The sequence below is a fragment of the Aythya marila genome (genome assembly GCF_965140915.1).
Source record: "Aythya marila genome assembly, chromosome: 2".
Lineage (NCBI taxonomy): Eukaryota > Metazoa > Chordata > Aves > Anseriformes > Anatidae > Aythya > Aythya marila.
Window position 1 is genome coordinate 20287755 of NC_139043.1, and position 23841 is coordinate 20311595.

At 36.0% G+C, this 23841-nt stretch overlaps 1 protein-coding gene across 2 annotated transcripts in view; it reads right to left on the bottom strand.

Annotated features, from left to right (window-relative positions):
* Positions 1-4220: 4220 nt before the first annotated feature.
* The window catches only part of PLXDC2 (plexin domain containing 2), a 266388-nt gene continuing 246767 nt past the window's right edge, over positions 4221-23841 (bottom strand). The window contains exons 13-14 of one of the 2 annotated variants that reach the window (XM_082754190.1): positions 18253-18413; positions 4221-7915 (exon numbers count right to left, since the gene is read on the bottom strand). In XM_082754190.1, coding sequence (XP_082610316.1) covers positions 7799-7915; positions 18253-18413 — 278 coding nt within the window. In that variant the 3' untranslated portion in view covers positions 4221-7798. The remainder of the gene's footprint in view (positions 7916-18252; positions 18414-23841) is intronic. The other variant, XM_082754189.1, reaches the window with a different exon arrangement.

Consider the following 23841-nt stretch of genomic DNA (forward strand, 5'->3'; position numbering starts at 1 on the left):
CCACCAGTGCTGGTCATTCTTTAAGCGATGCCTCCTAGAAGCACAAGATCAGGCAATTCCTAAATATCGCAAGTCAGGCAGGCGGGGCAGGAAGCCGGCGTGGCTGACCAGGAACATTCTAATGGAGATTAGGCAGAAACAGAGAGTGTTTCGCTACTGGAAGGAGGGCCAGGTGTCATGGAAAGAATACAGGGATGCTGTTTGTGTTTGTAGGGAGAAAGTTCGTGTGGCCAAAGCACACCTAGAGTTGAAGCTGGCTGTGTCTGTGAGAGAAAATAAAAAGGGTTTTTTTAGGTATGTGAATGGAAAAAGGAGAACTAAAGAATACATAGGGCCGCTCCTTGATAGGGAAGGTCTCCTCACAGACAATGACATAGGCAAAGCAGAGACGCTTAACGCCTTCTTTGCCTTTGTCTTCAATGCCAATGATGGGCTTCGGGACCCAGGGTGCCCTGAGCTGGAGGACCGGGATGGTGGGGATGACAAACTCCCAACTGACCCTGAACGTGTGCGGGATTTGCTGCTCCACCTGGATCCCTACAAGTCCATGGGTCCGGATGGGATTCACCCCTGGGTGCTGAAAGAGCTGGCGGATGTCATCGCGGAACCTCTCTCAATTATTTTTCAATGATCCTGGGAATTTGGAGAGGTCCCAGTAGACTGGAAGCTGGCAAATGTTGTGCCGATTTTCAAGAAGGGTCAGAAAGAAGACCCTAGCAATTACAGGCCTGTCAGTCTCACGTCAGTGCCTGGTAAAATCATGGAGAAGATGGTTCTTGAACTTATTGAGGCGCACCTGGGGGACAAAGCAGTCATTGGTTCCAGCCAGCATGGGTTTGTGAAGGGTAGGTCCTGCCTAACTAACCTGATTTCCTTTTATGATAAGATCACCCGTATGGTGGACCAAGGGAAACCAGCTGATGTGATCTTTTTGGACTTCAGCAAGGCTTTTGACACGGTTTCCCATAGGATCCTACTGGACAAAATGTCCACCATACAGCTAAATAAAAACATCATACGATGGGTGAGCAATTGGCTAACGGGCAGGGCCCAAAGGGTTATGGTAAATGGGGCTGCGTCAGGCTGGTGGGCGGTCACCAGTGGGGTCCCTCAAGGCTCCATTTTAGGGCCGGTACTTTTCAATATTTTTATAAACGATCTGGATGTAGGAATAGAAGGTATTTTGAGCAAGTTTGCTGATGACACCAAACTTGGAGGAGCTGTGGACTCAAATGAGGGTGTAAAGGCCTTGCAGAGGGATCTGGATAGGTTGGAGAGCTGGGCGATCACCAACCGCATGAAGTTCAATAAGAGCAAGTGCCGGGTCCTGCACCTGGGACGGGGAAACCCTGGCTGCATGTACAGACTGGGCGATGAGACGCTGGAGAGCAGCCTAGAAGAGAGGGATCTGGGGGTCGTGATAGACAGCAAATTGAATATGAGCCAGCAGTGTGCCCTGGCAGCCAGGAGGGCCAACCATGTCCTGGGGTGCATCAAGCATGGCATCGCTAGTAGGTCAAGGGAGGTGATTGTCCCGCTCTACTCTGCGCTGGTGCGGCCTCACCTCGAGTACTGTGTGCAGTTCTGGGCACCACAGTATAAAAAAGACATAAAACTGTTGGAGAGGAGGGCTACGAAGATGGTGAAAGGCCTGGAGGGGAAGACGTACGAAGAACGGCTGAGGTCACTGGGCCTGTTCAGCCTGGAGAAGAGGGGGCTGAGGGGAGACCTCATCACAGTCTACAACTTCCTCGTAAGGGGGTGTCGAGAGGCAGGAGACCTTTTCTCCATTAACACTAGTGACAGAACCTGCGGGAACGGGGTTAAGCTGAGGCAGGGGAAATTTAGGCTTGACATCAGGAGGGGGTTCTTCACAGAGAGGGTGGTTGCACACTGGAACAGGCTCCCCAAGGAAGTGGTCACTGCACGAACCCTGTCTGAATTTAAAAGGAGATTGGGCTGTGCACTTAGTCACATGGTCTGAACTTTTGGGTAGACCTGTGCGGTGTCAAGAGTTGGACTTGATGATCCTTAAGGGTCCCTTCCAACTTAGGATATTCTATGATTCTATGATTCTATGATTCTATGATTCTATGATATTGAGTACCACTAAAAAGGGCCATTTCAGCATGTAGTTCAGGGCTTAGAGGAATGTAGAAAGCAAAAGAATGAGAAAGAAGAGATGAAGAAAGAAGAAAAGATGAGAATAAAGGACAAGATGATAAGTGCCAAAAGGTTTTGTAACAGACATAGAAAGTGAGAAACGCTTCCTGAGAGAGACCCTGCAGTTAGCATAGGGCCTGCAGAAACCAACTGTGCACAGGGCAGCCCCTTCTCTAGTCAGGTGAGAACTGTGTCAGGGGATGAGATTCTATTCCAGAATTATCAGAAATTTACCTTGCATCCTTTTAATTCATAAAAAAAAAAAAAGTAAAAAAAAAAATCATAAAAAATTAAAAAGTCAAGAAAACCTCCTAAGATTTGACAACAAGCTGTTAGTTAAAGGCCAGCTCAGGGATCCTGATACTGTGTAAATCACTGTTAAAATAAATCTGAACATAGACTTGAATATTTTATCGATGTTCTAGCCATAATAGCCATTAGCTATTGTGGATAAAATTTATCTCATTTGTCCCTTTCTCTTTCATGTAAGCTGCATTTTGTATGCATTTCATCAGGTGAAATGTGGACCCCTGTAGGTTTAGACAGAAGCTAAACAGTAGCTCTGATGATGTTTCTGACTTTTAAATGGTAGAGCTGGAGGAAGACCTTCTGTTTTCACTCAGTGCCATTGGCACACTGTACTGATGATCTCAAAACTGTACATAAGGATTCTTGCTTTGCCTCTACAATATCTCTGAATATTGAGAACTCTCCCTCTCCTTCTGCATTTTCCCTTTCTCTTCATTCTTCAAAATAACCCAAAACATCCTCCCAAATCCACCCCAAACCAATTTACCATTGAATATAGAAAGAAAAGTAATGGCAATTAATAATTCCTGAAGTGTCTGTCCAAAAAATGAGAATTAGAGTGAATGGTACATTACTGCTCAATAGCCTTTCAGTTTGGAATTTTTTAGGCCTCAGGTTTAGTTCAGATCTCTGCAAGAAGGCAAGCATATATAAGAATAACAATGATCTTACCCTGGACAACAGTGCATGCTTCTCTTCTTCTCACTGGAAGCAATTTGTTCTCTGAGAACAAAATTACTGCTCGGAACCAAATTTGTGCCCCATTCCAGTTCTTCTCCTAATGACTAATACTATGGTTTTAAGCACTATGTCTTTACACAGCTGGGATGTATCAAACCTTGTCTTTATACAAAGCTTTATTCCTGGTGTTGGAAAACAATATAGCCAGTACTTCAGCCAATGTACGGGCTTAAAACAAAATTTTCACGGGGAGTCTTCGAGCTGGAACATGAACCACCATAAGGTACCCTGCATGCTCTAGTAACGTACCTACTCCATGAAATACTGCCAGCTCATGACAACGACTTGTGCAGAGATTCTCTGCAAGTAAAAAAGATGGATGTTGTCATTGACGGTTTCTTTTGCTTATCCAAGAATTCCTTTAATAGAGTATAGAAATATTCTCATGTCTTCTTTGGAAACCACATTAATCTGCTGTGAAGAAAATCTTTCCCCTGCTCATTGGCAAACTGGCTTGTCACCTTCTTTTCCATTGCTGTCCACATTTTGATGGCAAACTAAATATCAGCTATTTGATTGTGCAGTGAGTTTTATGACTTCAACTCTGTTGATCAAAGTAAAGTTTGCAAATTAAATTTGCCTCCGACATTTTTTCAAAATACAATGATGTCTTACGTTTTTCCCCAGAACACCATCATACACATTGTTTGTTGAAAATGAACTAAATTATAATGGTACAATGAAGGTGGTCATTACTGACAAGGTGCCTATGTCATTTTCTGCAGAAAATGTTGAAAATGAGAACGAGTAATTTCACACTGGATTCTCTAGAAAATTATCTTCCTTAATGGAAATCTCAGAACACATATTAATTAAGGTATATATATACCAAGTAACCATAGTTACTAAGGTATGTGTAATCTAGTAACCATACTGGGTAAGGAAAAATATAAAAAAAAAAAGTTTGTCTTTAGAGCAGAGCTTGGACAGTATATAACAAAGAATGCAACAAAATTTGGGAAAAGATAAATGGAATAGCTGTTTATCTTATCATATTCTCTATGTTCAGTGTATTATAGGGTGTACTAAAAAACATAGCGGGCAATTAAATAAGATCTCATTATTAAATGTATGCATGTGAGAATAAGATTACAATTCCAACTCTTGCACAGTTCCGGTATTCTTAATGTCTGAATACAGTTCTGCAAATGTAAAGGTATTTTTCAACAATCTCTGTGTGTGATACATATATCTAATTTATTGATTCATCTTAATGTGCTTTGAATCCTTGTAGTTCAAATTTTCCTTTTTGTGTGAAACAGGATGAGAAGCATAACACTGAACATGTTAGGTACTATGGAACATTTAACATGAAAATGGAAAATAAGTGATAATTTTTGGAGATCTTGTGATAATGTCATCATGACTCATATATAACAGATACATAAAATTAGAGACAAAGTTTGAGTTAAAATAACTGTTAGAATAAATGACTCTGTAAAGAAACATTTAAACAAATGAAATATTCTGAAGTACTTTCAAATTAAAGACCAGTGGAAATGCTAGTGAAGCCACAGTTTCATAACCCCCACTTCACCACAGTGGGGGTTATATTATACTTTTTCAGTTTGGATCAATTAAGCAGGTGCTTTATAAAGTGAAAAGAATAAAAATTGCATTTAATATCAATATTTTACCACACCTTCTAAAGATTTATATTTGTATCATTTTTAATGTGGCAGTTTTAATTATTAAAAAATTAGAAAACCAGATGGAATTACAAAACAGCAACCGATTACTTAATTAACTTTTGCCTACTGGGATAAATAGAACATACCACAGAATATATCAAAGCAGACACCAATGAGACACTATACATTCCATTAGTATGCAGGAGTTTTCCTCTTCAGATATTAGTTCTTATCAGATATAAGCATATGACTATCAATCTTATTAAATAAGCCCAGGAACTCATCATGTTATAAACCATAGAATATATCATCATGGCAAAAATCAAAAGAAATACACTATATCTCCCCATAGATCAATGAAATCTGCCACCAAATTATTGTAGGTGAACAAAGAGTGAAAATATAATTGCTCTTATATTAATAATGACCATGAAATTTTAGTTAGTTTGCAAATACTAATAAACATCCTTCACCTGTGCGACAGTGCCTTAGAACAAAAGTAGTCAAAATACTGGGTTGGAAAATTGTTGTTGCATTTGTCAAACAATGTTACAATTATTCTGTAAGCTACATTGCATTATATGAATTACATACATGGGTGAATTGGCCAAAATGCATACCTGTGCTCATAATAATATAAACATTCTTTGTGTGTATGAAATATCCCTTGAATTTATTGCACTACTGTATAGATTTTTGTAATTTTTAAAGTATAATTTGTCAAGATATTCTCTGAAATAACAATGATTTCAAACATGATGCCAGCATGCTTCAAATGGAAGCTCTACAATTGCTGTTTTTGGCCAATCAACCCTAGCCAACACTACCTGACTTCCAAGATCCCTACAAACACTAACGATGAGCATTGCACATCAAGTAAGTGTCTAAATGATGTGCAGTGATATAATTTTATATAATAAAAAGGAGTGTCACCGTTTATATATATGTGCATACGTTTTGTTATTGCTATCAGAATTAACAGCCTTCAATTTAATCCCACCCTACCAGAAATAGGATTCAGTAGATCTACACAAATTGAAAAGAATTCTTGTGGCAGGCTTTTCACTAGGCTTCAAGACAATGTGTTTGTTAGTACTTTCAGATTAATACCAGTTAGGTTTGAACAGTTTAAATCTCACCCTAAATGACTTAAAACAGATGGAAACAAGTGTGTAATGCAAAATATAAAGATACAGAAAATACAGTGTTGTATTATTTACTTACAAAATAAAAAGTAAAAATGATGCTTTTTTTTTTTTTTTTTTTTTTTTTCCTTTAAACACCATTAAGTAATCAAATTTAGACCAAACAAGCATCAAAAAGAAGTGTAAATAATTGTACTGTTAAGGTGGTGTCTACAACTTTTTTTTAACTGCTTGAGATCTGAAACTGCTAATATTGTCTACCTCACTTTAAAATTAATCAAGTGCCTCTGTTTGTACAGTATGTAAAAGCTTGATAGTCAATGACTAAAATGAAATGTACGTACAATACCTGAATTTAATATTTTAATAGCTCAGGCCCAGAACATCGACGTATTTAGGTTTCCACTCTGCATGGAAGATCTGGGTCTCAGTGTATATTAACCCCTTCTATGAAAGGAGTAACTGTTTTTGATGCTGTGAATTTATAGCATTTTCTTTCCCTATACAGGGAGGGAAAGTGTCAATATTACAGAAAGAATGGTTCCAATAGGCAGAAAGGTTATGGCACTGCAACTACATGAACCACCTTCCCCACACAACATAAAAATATTCTAGTATTAAGGATTATTTTACAACTCAGTGGAAATATGCAGTAATGCAATCCATTTCCTTTGTCTGGATGACAAAAATGCAGTCTTAACAGTCACAAGAGCCCGCCTTGTGTTAGCTATAAAAAAAAATATATTTATATATATATTTATGCAACTACTATGTGCATTAAACAAAATCACTGTATGAATCAGCAGGGTTCAGTAACACTTGTATCTGAATCTCTGGGAGGGGTGCATTAAAGTCTGTGTTGCTTCTCAGGAAAGACTCACAATGAAATGGCAAAGAATAGAAACCCATTTGGTTAAAATGTTAACATCTTTCATATCACATTGCCTAAGAAATGGTCCATAAGATCTCTGGGAGATAAAATGCCTACTGCTTCAGCCTACTGCTCAGAAATGAAGGATATCCCTTGAAAAAGAAGGAAAAAAAAAAAAGGTAAAATTGAGTTTTAGTGAACATTGATATAGAAAATGAGCCCAATTTAATTGTAAACATCCATGAAATAACAATTTCACCGTTCTGAAAATTCTCTATTGCCTTCATTTCTTAGGAGTTTGTATATTGTGAGTTGTTTAGAAGGATATTAATCAGCAATGTACAAGAAACATTGTTCTACTCCTGAAAAACACATACATTGTGACTCGCTCACTTAGATGGGTAGGCTAATTTAGAATTGAAAAGTGATTGTAATTCCACATCTGCTTGTATAAATGTTGGAAAAAAACTTTTATTTTTCTTCTTTACCTGCACTGAGATACTTTTCTCAATCACCTGCGAACATTAATCAGTGCTGTTCGCACTGAAAGTGTACAGATTTGTCACTCAGTCTTTGAGATACCAGAGAAGAACACTTGAACCACAGGGTAATACCCTTGTGCACCAAAGCTTTATTATATTTTTTATTACTGTGCACCCCCAAACCTAAAGCCAATAATGTGGCACTTGTGCCATAGTTCTGATACCATAGGTGTCCACTGACAGGTGTTCTGCATGAACCATTGTGTGTCAGTCCACTAATGAAGACTACTGTGCAGTGGTAATCTGGTATCTTAGATAGTTTTTCTTCTTGGACAAAGCTTATCCAAAATCTTCTTTCTATTAGGCTACAGCAGCTTAGGGCTCCTTTTCTTTAAAGAGAGGCAAAGTAAATGTCTTACACCTGTAGGCCAGTACTGGTGTTCTGTCCTAAAAATTTTAGCATTGCTCTGATACAATGAAGCCTTCTTTTTCTCCAACTGGTTCCACTTCAGCATATGCAGGATGTCCTGATCCTCTTCTGAATTTCATTGCTGGCCATCTGCTCGGACGCCGCTATAACACCAACAAGAAAATAAACTTTCAGAATATAAAGTTATTAATAAAAAAACTTTAAACATGACCTGTGATTATTGTTTTTGTCTTTGTAAAACCCACTCCTTGTAGTTGTTAGAGGAACAGAGAAGCATGTCTTTTCCTTTCTAGTTCTGCATAGGAATTTGCTAATATACTCTGCTCCATGGAAAAATGCATATCAGAGTCCATTGAAACAAAACTGCTTTTAATTATTTAGAACCAAATTCTGACATGTTTATCCATGACTGCCAAAATAATGACTTTCTATTTCAAGTGACAACATTCACAAGGAAAAGACACAAGGGGCACAAACTCACAGCAGGCTTTACCTGAACACCAGGCTTCACCTGAACACCAGGAAATACTTTCCTGTGAAAGTGACTGAGGAATGGAACAGCTTGCGCAGAGAGGTTGAGGAGTCTCTGCCCTTTGAGATATTCAGAAGCAGTCTTGACATAGTCATGAGCAACTAGCTCTATGTGGACCTGCTTGAGCAGGGAGTGATTGGACCAGGTGGCCTTGAGAGATCCAACCTCAACCATACTGTCAGTTTTGATTCTATTTGAGTAGTTTACTTTGGTGTTTCATATGGAAGCAACCTTTTAATTTAAACTCATATGACCTTTGGCTATAAAGGTCTTAAGAGCTCCTAATTAATTTTCATTATTATCTGTGCTGACTGCTTTAAAAGCAGATAAGCAACAGAGAAAATAAATAAATAATTTTTAGGGCAGATAAAACAATTCCTGTCTGACTGTGATGCCTCTAGGAAAGAAAAGTTATTTAAAAAAACTACATTTGCAAACTAACTAATACCTGGGAAGGCTCAGATTTTGGGTGACCAAAATGAGATTCTGTCAAAGGGAACAGTTTTCAGGAAAGTAGGCCACAACTCTTTCATAAAGTCAGTTAACAAAAAAATCCTCTTCTAAAATGGTTATTCCCCACCGTACTGGCTATGAAAACTGTATCTCACAATTATGCTGATAACATTTTTTTTTTTCTATACTGACAACTCTTACAATCTGCTTGGAAAGAGGGCTGGAAGGTATAGCAAGGTACATAGAAACTGCAGAAAAATGAGAGGAGAAACAATGAAGATAAAATGCAGTGTATAAACAGTTCAAAATAAAAAAAATCTACAATTTTTCTTCCAAAAATCATCATTACATTTGATTTTCTGTCCCCTTAATACTACATTTTGACTGCCTTCTGATCATTAAGAATATTTCATACAGCTGAGGGTCTGTGTTAGGGACCACAGGCAGCAATAGCCATGACATTATGCCAGGGCTCATGCTGCTGTTGGGCAGCAGACACTAAAGAAAACTTGGAGGACTGCTGAATCTTGTTACCAGCAAACCACACAGCTGCCTCTGGGCATAGCTCAAAGTTTTCCTTGGTGATTACCATTAGGAAGATACAATATAAAAACAACTCTTTCTCCCATCGCGTGATCAGGTTGCTCATGAGGCATCTTGAGCTAGATTCTGTTTGGCAGGTAATTTAAAATCTCAGGCCTTTCAATGTAGGAAGGCAGAACATTGTTCTCTTTAGCAGATGTCTTTTCCTAATAAACAAACTTAGTCTATTCAAACTTTGGAGTCTTTTTTTCTACCTAGGCATAACTTAGCGTGGTTTCAAAATTAAAGACAGTTTGGTTGTTGGTGAAGAAAAAGGGTCGTATTCTGTTCTTAGACTCACTGAAATAAATCAAGAGTAATTCTATTAAATGCAAAGGGCTTATTCCAGATTTACAGTAGTATAGATGAGAAAAGTTTGACCTGAGAGTTCTCTAACAAAAAAAAAAAAAAAAAAAAAGAAAATGAAAACCTATGGAAAACTAATAGGAAAAAATAATTAGAAAGTCTTAAATGGCAGCATATAAAGATGAACTCAGTTTTAATCTATTAAGATGCTTATTCTAAAATGTACCCATTACTAGTTTCTACTTCCTTGCTACGTTGTTGTTACAAACTGATTCCACCATTTTGGGCTACTGGGCTACTATTTTATTTTATTTTTTTTTCCCATTTGCCTTTCCAGATGATGAAAAGTGGAATAGATGAATGTTTATCAATTTTATTGATATAATAAGATACAACATAAACAGCAGTTGATCCAGAAATAAACCACCATGTTTGGAAGTCATCTTCAACAGTTATTTGCAGCTTTCTGTAGGGTTTTTTTTTTTTTTTTTTTCATGCTTGAGGTGAGATTTTTCCATTCCTAGTCAAATTCTGTTTAATTTAAACTTTTTTTTTTGTGTGTATGTGGGTATTGTAAGTGGTTAACAGTCTCAAAATAAAGCAGTGGCAAGCTACAGATTCATTGATGTATCTATTGATCCCTCAAAATTCTGTAGAGACATTACAGTTTCAATTGATAAGCATCTCAATTGATGTCAGGAGATAAATATATTCTTGAATTACTAAAGCAGCTCAGAGAAAGACTAATGAATTCTTATCCTTTTTTTTTTTTTTCATTTTTTTCATTCAAAAAAAAAAAACCAAAGCAGGAAGAATGAAAGCTGGGTACTTATCTAATTCTTTAGTTTTGTCATCCAGCTGAGCGGGAAAAAATATGTTTCTTTCTCTGGAATTAGAATATTAGAACTCTTAGAGGAAATCCTCCAAGCTGCAGCTGGAGATCCGTAGCTTCTGCTTCCTTTCAGTGTATTACAAAGAAGAAAAGCAGGAATAGAATTTTTCTCATAGGACTGAAGTTTCCTTGAGTTCATTTTTTAAGCAAATGAGGTGGGGGAAAGTACTTTGGAGCTTATGTGACCAAAGCCTAAATCAGTGCCTAAATTAATATTATCTTTCAAATAAAGGAAGTGATAAATTCAGACTTCCAGTGAAGTTGGTAGAAAATCAATATGAGATATTTTAATGGATTTAAAAACAATTAGAAAACAATGAAATGGGAGATAAAGTCTGCTTTGTACATGCCACAGGCAAATACAGAGTAAAGAACATACAAGATCTGTTATAGAGGTAAAGACTTTGTCCAATAATGCTGTATTGAAATATTGGATTTGAAAATAGATGTTTTGCTTTTTTTCTAAGGAACTGAAAGATTATGAGACAGATTACTAACATGTACACTATCTCTAAAATTTATGCCAGTTAAACATCACTTTTCCCCTGAGATGGTGATTCATTAAAAGCAATTGTTATTAATATATTTTATTAGCTGGAGTATATTATAAATGTTTACACTTCCTTTTATACATCAGAAGATAAGTTTCTATCAGTAGAGGACAGGAGGAACTTAGTATTGTATATATGTATAACCCATTTAATATTTTTGCATCCTGTCCTCTATTTTCTTCATTCCACCCTTGTCCTAACTTTCATTCAATAAAGAAAAATGGAATAATGGAATGAGCACAACTCTACACAGAATTCTATACAGAATTTTATGATGTCAGAAGAGCAATACATTATGAAAATTCTCCTCTGCCATCTTCCCATCCCTGCCTCATAGACACTTTGTGCTGAAGATCTTCTAAAAGATTATCAAAAGTTTTGTTGTGTATAAAATAACCAGAAGCAGGCAAGGAAGCAAGCAGAGTGTTTGTGTGGATCAACTCTTCATTCCTATTCAGCAGTGAGCTGAACTTGAGCTGTGGGTTTCACCAAGACACAGAAATATTATCTTTCCAAACTTAGCTTACACAAGTACAAATACTTGGCTTAATGTGTGAAAGTCAACCTTTCAGAGTCTTGAAAGACTCTCCAGATCACCCTAGCAAACTTTATTTCCCACTAACCAATATAAATGCTGAAGTTAATGAGTAATTGTGTACTTCTTAGGCTAAATGCTTTAATGCAACTTTGCCTTTTCTGTTGATTGTTTTTGTATTAAAAATCTTTTAAATATTCAGAGGACTATTTCACCACTTTTTCTGAAGGTTGCATCTTACTTATCCATTGATGTTCAATTCTACATCAAAAGTATAAAGATATTTAAATCTAAATAAAAGTTGTATTTTTAACCATACTTAGCCAATGGCACCCAAGTTTAATTCTCCTAACTGGAAGTATGCAAATACAGGACCATTCAAATTCTGGATTAACTGACTGAACTCCAGGCAAAGTGTAAAAAAACAACACAAATTAATTAAGGAGGAAAAACTATGGTAAGGCCTCTTACTAAATAAACATATTTTAACCTGGTGTCAGCAAGACAGATTAGTCTGAGTACACTTGTCCAGCAATACTCCAACTGGGTATTCAGGCCTTCTACTTTCACAATACAAGGAAAGCTCCTCCTGTTATCAGCTACTTTGCCCATAATAAGTGTTTGCATGCATGAAGTTACCTGTAATATTGTTTAGGCAGTTATAATTTGTTCATCAGTCTTTAATCTCTTCTACAAACAACCAATTTACTTGGCAAATTGCAGTCAGAAATGGATGATGCTTCACATATCTAAAACTGTACCTATGATGTGTATTTCTAGGAATAAGAAGAGATCAATTGCTTGACACCATGTTATTTGAATATTTTGAAGAACCTTTTCTAAAATATAGATTGTATGAGACTGTAAAATTTAGTAGTGGAATTTACTGACTTCATTAATTTTTTGTCTTTGATAGAAATGCTTCTTTAAAATATCTCTGCAATTTAAAACACTTATCATTATAAAAATAATGCAGTCATAGGAACATCTATGTAGCTGGCTGCTGATGGACAAGAAACAGAATGCCTCCTTCCTCCCCACCTTTGACTTTTATTGTCGATGTTGGCTATTTATTTTAGTGCTTCTCCCCTGTGGCTGATTTAGGTTTCCCTTGCTGAGCTTCTGGTTCCTGCTGAGCTGAATAAGTTTTGGAAAAAATAACTTTACTATCAGTATAAGGCAATGGCAGAGAGATCAATGACAATACCCCAAATGGCACAATGCTGCAGGACTTTGAAAGAAGAGAAAAATGATACTTGTTCTCTTCTTTTTAATCATCATCTTAATGAAAAACCATTCAGTCCTAGCTTCTGGACAAAACCAAATGGGTGACTGTGTCCAGACTTTTTCAAACTAAGTGCATAATCCTCTGTAAAATGCCCATGCGTAATAAAAAGTAAAGGCCATATCGCCAAAAAAATCAGCAGAGCTTTGTAAGCTTCACCACTTGTCTAAGCCAGCTGAAAAGCTGACTTTTTTTTTTTTTTATCTTTCTTTCTTTTTGCCTGTCTCCTATTTACTTCTCACTTATTTGAAGAGATACAGTGCATCTGTAACATTAATGCAGAATCCTGGAAATGGTGCATGGAAAACAAGGCTGGTTGTCAAACAATGGATTCTATTTGTGAAGTACTGCTACAAGCAGAGATATACAACAGTGAGCCAGAAATACATGTTAACTCCCTAAGTTCTGAAACACCACAATATATCTCTAACTTTTTTTTTGATTGCTTTCTCCTCCTACTTCCTTCCCATAAACAGAAAACATATTAGCAGAAGGTCAAAAACTGAAGAAAATCTAGTGCTAGGTACTAGTACTAGTGAACATTTGCAGACATTACAACAGAGTCCTCTGTGCAGCTCAAGTGTTAGAAAAATGCCTAACAGAGCTTTCTCAGACCACCCTGGGCATGACTAAGGATTTGGGAACCATCCTCAAACCTTACTATTAGTCTACATACAGTGACCTTACTGTGAGGGTGACAGAATTAAATATTATGAATTCAGAGCCTTCTATGCTAAAAAGCAGTTCCAGGCACCTTTAATTTACTTGTAGAGACATAATTCAGGTTACATCAGGAAGAGTTGAGGTGCTTTCACCAGGCTCTGATCATGCAGCTGCTCATGACTCTGACTGTAAGGTCACTCCACACACCCAGCTCCATAGCACCAGTTCAACTCCCTGTGTGGTCATTTGAAAAACCAGATTCATGAAAATATCCAGCCTGAACATCCAAACCAAAGTAAAACAAACAACTAAAAAAGATGTAGGTATGTGCATATGCATGTTTCCAAGCAGCTGAATTAGCTCTGGAAAATCTCCATGGAGGGTGGGAACATGAAGGCAAAATAAAGGATATGATCTACATCAGAGGCAGGTGATCCGCTACAGCTGGGATATCATGCTTGACTTCTTGACAAACAAACCTCAGATTCTGAATGCAAGTGGTATAGCTAGTGGGCAACTATGTATCGTATAGCTAGATTTCTGCTACAAGCTTCTTCTTTTATTGAAAAAGATGTGAAGAATTACTACATTTTAAAGTACCCTACTTTTCAAAAATCAGTGCAACTAAGTTCAAAGCATATTTTATATGTTCTCAAGAGACACGAGATTCCTCAAGGTTAGGATAGGCATGTAACTTGATTCAAATGGGAAAATTATTAGCAACAAAAACAAAAACAAACAAACAAACAACAACAAAAACTCAAAGGAAAAGAAATACCACAGGGCTAACCACAAAGAAATAAAAGAACAGTGCATGCTACATCTTGTCTGCCACTCTGCAAGCAAATCTTTAGTCAACATTTACTTTTAGCTTATAGAAGTAGTCTGCATTCATTGGAATTTTGACTGGAACTCCCTTGCTTAAAAAGTTGATAATTCATTCTGTCTCTAGGCCACCAACTTAAACAATGAAACACATGCTGAATAGTGTTGGGACTGGAAGAAACAGGAAAACATTGCATTTTGATTTGAATCTTCCACATACTTAGCAAAAAGGGAAACGTTCTGAAAAAGTATTCATCAATTCTGATGGTACTCTTTTAAAGTGGTTCACTGTCATGGACAAATTGAATTAAATTGGCATGCAAGATTTTTCAAGCTCTTTGTCCAAAGTAGCCATTTTCATTCTAGGTGGAGCTGCACTCAATAGTTGTGAACAAAGCCACTAGAAGAAACATTTTCTTCAGACTTTAGGGAAAAAAAACAACAATCATCAAATGTTACTCAGTTCTAAGAGAATAGTTGCTTTTGGAATAAATGACCTTTTTCTTGTCTTTTGTGTGTCCTTTGTCTCGTGTCTTGTGTGTCTTGTCTTTTTCTTGTCTTTTAAAACTTATTTAAATCAACTAGTGCATTCAGGATATCATTTAATACTACTCAGAGGTGTCACAAGGGGTTGCATTTATCAATGCAGAGTTAACCAGTGCAGTCCATGTGTGGGTGTATTAAGGGGGAATTTTAGATAAAAAAAGGACCAGATGGCAAACATGAGGGGCATCACAACTAGGATTTGGGATGAGCTCTGGGAAAACCTGACTGAAATGGTAAATGAATATTGGGTGATAACTGCAGAGAACACAAGGGAGAAAGAGACTTAAGGCATCAGATATGGGATCAATTTATTTTACTTCTCTCTAACCAGTCATGACTAAAAACCAAATTAACTTAAAATTCCTTGAACAGCTATTAAACCAGAAAGCAGCAGAATCTGACTGAAAATGACATTATCTACCAAAACATGACAATATCCTACCATCTTAGCTACAAAAAGAAATTACTCCATTAGTTCTGTTACAGTTTTGAATGAATGCTATGTTTATCAACATGATGTTGTATAGGGATTCCTTTATATATTAATTTAAAAATAAACACAAATGGGGCAGGGTCTTTGTTTCATCCCGCTTTAGATTTATATTAATCAGTGATGGCAGATAAACTGACATAGATCTTGATTTGGCTAGAAGACTTGACAAAAGACTACATGGTACTAATAATTTTTAGACAACTGCATGAGGGAGCTGCCTGTGCATCTCTTACATTTTCCTGCACAACTTGCTTTATTAATCAAGAGACTCATACAAATGAATATTATTTCAGAAATATTTATGTGCTTTTTCTCACTTCATGATTGAGCCCATGGCAATCCTCTTGAGCTCTTTCCCCACAATGGTGACATCAGATCCACATTTGATTCATTTAATTCCTTTCCCATAAGTAAAACAACTTGTCTGCCATGGTATATGGGGTACCAAGTTATCTGTAACAGATTACTGATTAATTGCAGGAATGTTTTTTTTTTTTTTTTTTTTTTTTTTGTAAAATTGACTTATTTATGCCAGTTATGCCTCTTTTTATTTTCTTTTTATTTTATAATTCAGTTTCAAAATGCAAGTCTAAGAAGATATATACTCCTATACAACCTATAGATAAGATGAATATAAGAATACTACTCTGTTCTTTATTTCTTGAGTTGATCAAACTGTGTACTGGAAATTTAATATTGGAAATTAAATGATTAAACTTTTTAAAAACAATTTCAGTTCCAGAATAAATTGCTTTATTCTGTTCTTTTGTACTTTTGATAGCAACAATGGCTTTACAGTTTTGGAATTTGTGGAAATGCTGTAAATACAGAGCAATCCCTTTCTCTGTGCCTTGTGGGTTTACCTCTCCATCAGATTTTTTATCTGGGAAAAGGAGAAAGCATAGGGAAAGCCCACCTTTTCATGGCTTGAAATTTCACAAGTATCACATTTTTCCTAGTAGCAAAAAGAGATATGCCACATTTTGCATAAATTTGATTTTGACTGATATACTTATCCTATCCTTACTCATTTTTTCCTCCTTTATTTAAAACAGAAAGATTATATATATATATATATATTTTTTTTTTTCTAAAGCCTACATTGCTTGCTAAATGACATTTTATCTTTCACTACAGAGACTGACTAATGTCACCTGCAAATTAAATTTAGTGGAATGAGTTTACCAAAACTGACCAAAGCACCACAGTTTGCATGATAATATCAAATAATGATATTATCATTAACCTGCTAAATAAGTATACTATGAAAAAGAATCAATGTGTATTTTCATTTGTTGTTCTTCTTTTTTCCTCCTGGCAAATGGTGTTGCCATCTACTTAGCCTTCTCAGTCACATCATAACAGATAAGTAACTTGTTTTTACTAGATTGATTAAATAGCATTCAGTGTGTGTGAAAAAATGGAAGGGGACAAAGCATTCTCTTTTGTACTTGGACCAGTGGAGTTTTGTGTCTACATCAATAGAGAAATGGTTTGAAATGTCACATAGACATGAAGAAAGCTATTGATTTTATTATGTGGATGCTGTTCCCCATTGGTTAACACAGTTACATTGCTTGAACCTAGAATACTGATAAACAATTCATTTTGATTTCTGTCACCACTGTTGCATCTAAGCAGTATATTTATTATAATACTGTCTTAAAGATGAATCATTCTGTTCATTTTCATATCTCACTTCAATTTATTTTATTGTCACTAAGAATGAATATCTATATCTTTTTGGTCCAGACTTTTTCCTAAGCAATCCCTTGGTATGTCCCTAGTGACACTTCCAGTGCTTCTGCAACTTCACTATTGCCCATTAGAAAGTGTCTAGGTTCATAAAAGCAAGGGACTACTGCAAGTGGGGGTTATAAACAACCAGCATTTTCTTTCATGTTTAGAAGCTCCATATTTATCATAAGGCAGAGGAACATTGTTGAAAAAAACACAGGTGTTTTAAAAAGTATTAACTTTTTTTTTTTTTTTTTTCTTTTTTTTTGGGGGGGGGGTTGGGCAGGGCGTGGTGGTGGAAATGAACATCGATGAAAAATGTTCTTTTCTCATATTGTCATGTGCAGTGGAGCTGAGTTGAATAAATGTCCACATCTGCAATGTAACTACCTAAGGTAGCTGTCTATATTTGAGGGAGAAAAATGGTGATTTATCTAATTCTAAAGGGGATGTTTCAAATAGGTCAGATGAATTGTGGTCTATAAGAACATGTTTCTCTCTACAGAAAAGGGAGTTGATTTAGATGTTAAAATTAGGTGAAAATAATCCTTCCCACACTGTGAGGCAAAGTGTTAAAAAAAAATCTACAAATAAATGTATGGAACAGCTAACAGGCTTCCAGGTAAAAACTTAACTTTAGTTCAGCCCTTTTGTAGAGTTAGTGAATGCATAATTTATATTTTTTTTTTTTCCAAGTGAAAATAATAGAAAAACTATTTGTCCCAAAATAATATGCCAATGCACATGAAAGCTAATGAAAAATATTATGCAGAGGAAGAGGAAAGATAGGAAAGAGAGATGATATTTGAGATATATTTTTTTGTGTATAGCCTGTATAAAAATGAAGCAAGTAAAACAATAGAACCTAAAGAAGAAGCTGTGACAAACATGTTAAGTATGAAACTGCTATTCCTGCTAGGTGGGTTAGGTGCATTTATTGAAAGATTACACTATGCTTACAAGAATATTTTCTAGATTTAGTTAAGAAAGTTCTATTCTATTTTTTTTTTTTTTTTTTTTTTTTTTTTTTTTTTTGCCAGCTGACAGGGCTATTGACATCATGTATAACATTTATCTTACCTCTATGAAGAAGAGACTAGCAGCTGATGTTGGATGATGGTACATATAGACAGTCACGAGGATGGCTGCAGCCACAATGAGGACCAGGACTAGAATACCAACAATTAAGCCAGCGTGAAGTGTTCCACCTTTCTTCTCTGCAGCACTGTCATCTGTGGAAGCTGCATGAATGGAACACTTATTAGTACAGTAACTTATGTCTTATCCATTCCATTTCGCAGCTGGCAACAGAACATTTGCTTTTTCTGTATTACATGTTCCTTACATTTCACACTCCAAGTTGGGAAAGATGTTAGATGTCTCTGTCCCACACAACTGAACATTCATAATGAACAGACATTTCCAAATCATAGAATCATTAAGGTTGGAAAAGACCTTCAAGTTCATCTGGTCCAACCGTCACCCTACTACCAATGTCACCCACTAACCCATGTCCCTAAGTGCCAGGTCCATCCTTTCCTTGAAGACCCCCAGGGACAGTGACGCCACCACATCCCTGGGCAATCCATTCCAATGCCTGACTGCTCTTTCTGAGAAGAAATGTCTCCTCATTTCTAACTTAAACTTCCCCTGGCGCAACTTGAGGCCATATCCTCTAGTCTTATCACTAGTTACTTGTGAGAAGAGGCTGACCCCCCAGCTCCTCACACCTTCAACATTTTACTAATTCTGACTCTATAAACACAAAATTAATATCCTTTTATTTTAATATAATCTGGACTTTCTGAGGTTCCCAATTCCCTTCATAATGAATTTTCCCTTGCTTTCCTGACAAAACTACTGCAGTTGCCCTTCAGACAACAAGTGCTAATTGAATCCATTTTGAATGTTGTATCTTATTTTTTAAAGCCTCAGGTTGTGCAATGCCACTAATCCTTGTGAGGTCTGGCCAATAAACAAATTCTGAAAGCCTGATTCATTAGTTTGGAGAGGGGTTTTGAACCACGCTGTGCAACTGAATCAGACTGCTAAAAGTGTGCCAAAACAGATGCATGCTAAATGACCCTGTAATATTTTAATCTTGGTCTGAATGAAATACACATTGTACCAAAGTGTTATGGAAGATCGTCTATTTACTAAACTTGGTAGTGAGAGGTTGTTCATATTATGTTCCTGTCAGGAGAAAACAGCTCTGTCTCTGTCACACAAGTAACTTGTCAGTAGTACTTCCAAGTAAGTGAGTAAGTCATTTAACAGCACTGTGACCTCTGTGAAAAAATCTCTCAATAAACTACCCAACATCTGTAGGATTGCTTGTGGTTGGGTGTAACTTCTTTGAACACCCCAGAGTATCACAGCTAGTGTAAACATGGTGATCAGCAATGATTCTTCAGTATTGTCTTGCATAAAAGAAAGGCTCTTCTACCCATCACTGCATGCAGCAGTGATTAAGAAGCACTGGGTTTAAGAAACACCATCAGGGCACCGCTGATTTGGCTTCAGAAACTTGCATCACTCTTCTAATATTTCCACTGATTTCTGCCTTTCTGGCAATCTGTCAAATCACCTCCGTGACTTCATAAAAAACTTGTCTCTAGTTTCACTTATAGGATTTTTTTCTTCAATTCCACTGTTAAATTTCCTCTCAACTTGCTTGTTTGCCAAGCTGATTATAATGAAAGTGGTTGATTTCTACAGTACCCATTTTGTTTGTGCTGTTTTAGAGTTTGGTTGTGTCACAGTTTGGAGTGTCTGTGAGGTCAGGGGCTATCTCCCTTATATTTGCTCTTAGAAAACAACTATTGAATTCTGGGTATTGCTTCCAGCAAATTATTGTTATTATTAATAATATTAATAATAATTAATTAATTAACAATAACAACAATAACAATGCCTGTACATGGTCTTTCCCCATGAATATGATTACAGTTGAAACACTCCACGCTAATATTTAAAAAAAAATGAACTGGAAAATACAGAATAAGTATCTATTGATCCTTACTCAGCATTAAATGCCTTGTACGAGGAACTATACAAGAAAATAGGAATGGTTAACCTTAGTGTAATAGCTCATACATCCAGGTGTAACAACACTTTTCCTCAATAGCCCAAAGAAGGACTGCATGACCCCGTTGCAATAATAGGGAGAAAAGGAAAATGAAGATGCATTATTTTAGTCAAGAGCTGTTTCTAACCATAACATGGAAATAAATATATGCAATAAGAACTTATTCATGTAAGTTTCCTTTGTTTTGATCTGTATTTTGTAATCCTTGAGGCAGGACATCTGAATCTGCACAGCACTGCTCTGCTCTTCCTCATGAAGTCAGTAACAATATTTATTACTTGCACTTGTATTTCAAATTGCAAAGTAAATGCAAATTAAGCAACTGAAAGGCCATCAGAAAAGGCCTACTGTATTCTATGTGCATTGAGTCGGGCTATTAATTCCCAGTGATGAGCAGTTACTTGTGTGAGTCACCACACTGAGAAGTAACTACTTCCCAGAAGGAGCAGAAGGTTCATAGACTGTCTCATAATTTGCTTTCTGACAGCTTCTTATTCTTTGACTCTTCCCTTCAATACCACATTGGTACATCATAGACTGCTGGATCACTTGTACACGTTTCCAGGCCTATTTACATTAAATGAGTGATTTGTATTGTAACTAGTTTATGGTTGAAGGCAGAACATCGTATTCTGCACATTAAGAAATACTGGACTTCAGCAAAGGTCTTAAGCACTTTGTAAAGACTATCAAATGAATCCCCTTTGATTTGATATTTTTCTCAGCATTTAGCATGTAGCTTTGCAACTGAGTATGCTGTCACTTTCAAATAACACAGGTGACAACAGTCTGCCTAGATTTCTACTAGTCTAGGGTGGAGCACTGCATGGACATCAGTGGTCAGAATGGCAAATTTGAAAACCAATGAAATACAAGAAATGCTTTTCTTAGATGACAAGAAGTGTAAGTAACTTATAATTTCCATAATCGAAACTCATTTCATTGACCCCAGGGCTCAAATACTCATGAGAAATTGATTTCACTCTCTTTGCACAGAGACTATAAACAGTGTTGTCAACTTTGAAAATACTCTGCTGCAAAATCAACTGACAGCTCTTTTAAAAAGCTACCAAGGGAAATAGATGAAAAAAAAAAAAAAGGGCTCAGACAGAAACTTTTTCAGGTGCAGAAATCTTATTAAGCTTATCACAGCAACATCTGCTGTTCCAAACAAGGCTAATCCCATAGGAGGATATTTGTCTTATGACCAACCCTTTCCCAAGCTTTCTCAGTGGAACTTTCCCCAAACTTTCATTTTCTTGTGCTCAAAATAGCAGTTGTTACATACAATATGCTCTATTTACAATTTCTCCACAGATTTTTTTTCATGTATAAACCTTTGAAGCAGAAGGAACATGTTAACATCTGCAAGGTTAGTCTGCATCTAATTAGGTTCTGAATAACAGTACAGAAACAACTAACTTTTTCCCAAGTATAAAGACACAAAATACTAACACGAAATAACCATTTTCCTGCTGGAATGCTGTCTAAAAAAAAATAAAAAAGTTGAAAAAACAAAACCAAAAACAACACCCTGTTGTCATTGTTTGTATGATTAATACATTGGGGCTATCATCTTTTATTTTATATTATTATGTTATATCTCTACTTACCATTAGATTATAGTCTTTTGGCACAGAAGAAAACAAAAAGTGAAGGAATTGTGATTAAAAAAATCTTGTCCTGGCCTATGCGGACTGTGATGCTGACTTTAAGAGGAACGTACAAACAGGGATGGCATTTGCAAATACACTGTGGATAGATTCTTAATACTGTTTATTTCACTATTGCATATTAATCATCGAGGTTTGCAAAAGATGCAAAAAAAAACGTTTTCTATTACCTAAACTTAAGGTTCACATGAAGTTTCCACTCTGATAGTTTTATATATAAGAAAACAAAACTGTGATACATACATATACATCTTTCATGATAGGAGATGGAAAAGAATGTATTTGCTGAAGCTTTACATATCTACCTGTGAGGACAGAGATATGAAAAACTTTTGTTGGAAAATGGAAGAAAAATATGTGAAGCTAGAAGCTTTCCTTTAGATAAAGTGACATGGATCTAAGGGCAAATGATATATGAAAAAAAAAAAATATGATATATGATATATGAAAAGAAAAAAGAAAAAAAAAGAATTTCATCGTGTACCTTGAAACCTCCCTTTTCTTCCACATCATTCCTTTTTACTCTTGCATTTTAGTCAGATGGTAAAGCTTCCATACAAACTTAGATGCACATGCACCTTTACAGGATATGTTGCAATACCTTGTTCGATGCTTCTGACTGACACAGCTATATTAGAAAAGCCAGGGGTACAGATGATCTAAATAGCAGCAATCAGCCTAAAGACAATAATCATTAACGTTTCTCCATGAAGAACACTTCTCCCCTCTTTTTACCTGATGAATGAATTTTCATGGTAAACCTCTGCATTTATCACAAAAAGATAAAGAATAAACTCTGCAACTACTTTTTATACAGGAACGATTTATTATAAAATGTGTATTTGCTGTTAGGTCATGTAGTAGAATAGGGCATATTCTTAAAATATGTTCATTGAAAGCATTTTTTAATCTGTCTGGTCAGATGAATAAGAAGCTATCACATAGGTATGAGAGCATCTATGCAGCACTACTGGTATAGAAATTCTGGTTTATTAAATTGGCACAGACTTAGTTTTGTGGCAAAATGGCTCTGGATACCATTCCATTAAAATTTTTCCTACAGATGAAATAATGCCAGACTGTAAAAAAGTATAGTTTCAGGTATAACCACATCTACAATAGACACTTATACACTCTTGTTACTTAGGTGTGTGCACTACATAGATTAAACATTAAAGAAACAATGTGTGGTATTTCCAGGGCCACCATGTGAACATGACATTTTTTTAAATAGTCCAGTTGGTAACTTTGGAACTTCCCCTGCATTCCCCAATTTACATGTTAGGTAATGTCCATTTTGATTTTGGCTGTGATTTTGAAGCTATAGCATGTCCAGCTTTATAAAAATACATTTATTGATTAAAATAGACTTATGTGATATTATTAATACAAAACCAAAATTAGTAGGTTATTTGTTACATAAAAATACTATCCCATAAATACTAGCTGAGGAATTTTACACACGTTTATATAATACTAACAATTACTGTATGTAATTATAATACAAACATGATAGATCATATTTTCAAAGAGCTTACAAACAACTTGGTAATACCCTGTAGGAAAATCTAAAATTAAGTGGAATTAAGTACAGAGAAAGAGTAGACTTTTAAGGGAAATGCCTCATTTAATTCATAGACATCTTTTTTTTGGATTGGAACTATGTGAAACATGTTATGACACTGAAATGCACGTGGGAAGCTTCTTTGCATCATTATTTCAGGAGACTCTTACTGTAAAAATATTACAGATTCACAGAAAATTGATGATCTTTAAAGAATGCATCATTTTGGTCACTTGAAACTTGCCATGATAACGTATTAATTTTTTTTTTTTTAATTTATATATAGTTCACAGGGATTCCATTCTCCATCATACACTCTAAGGTTTCTAATTCAGTGTATTTCA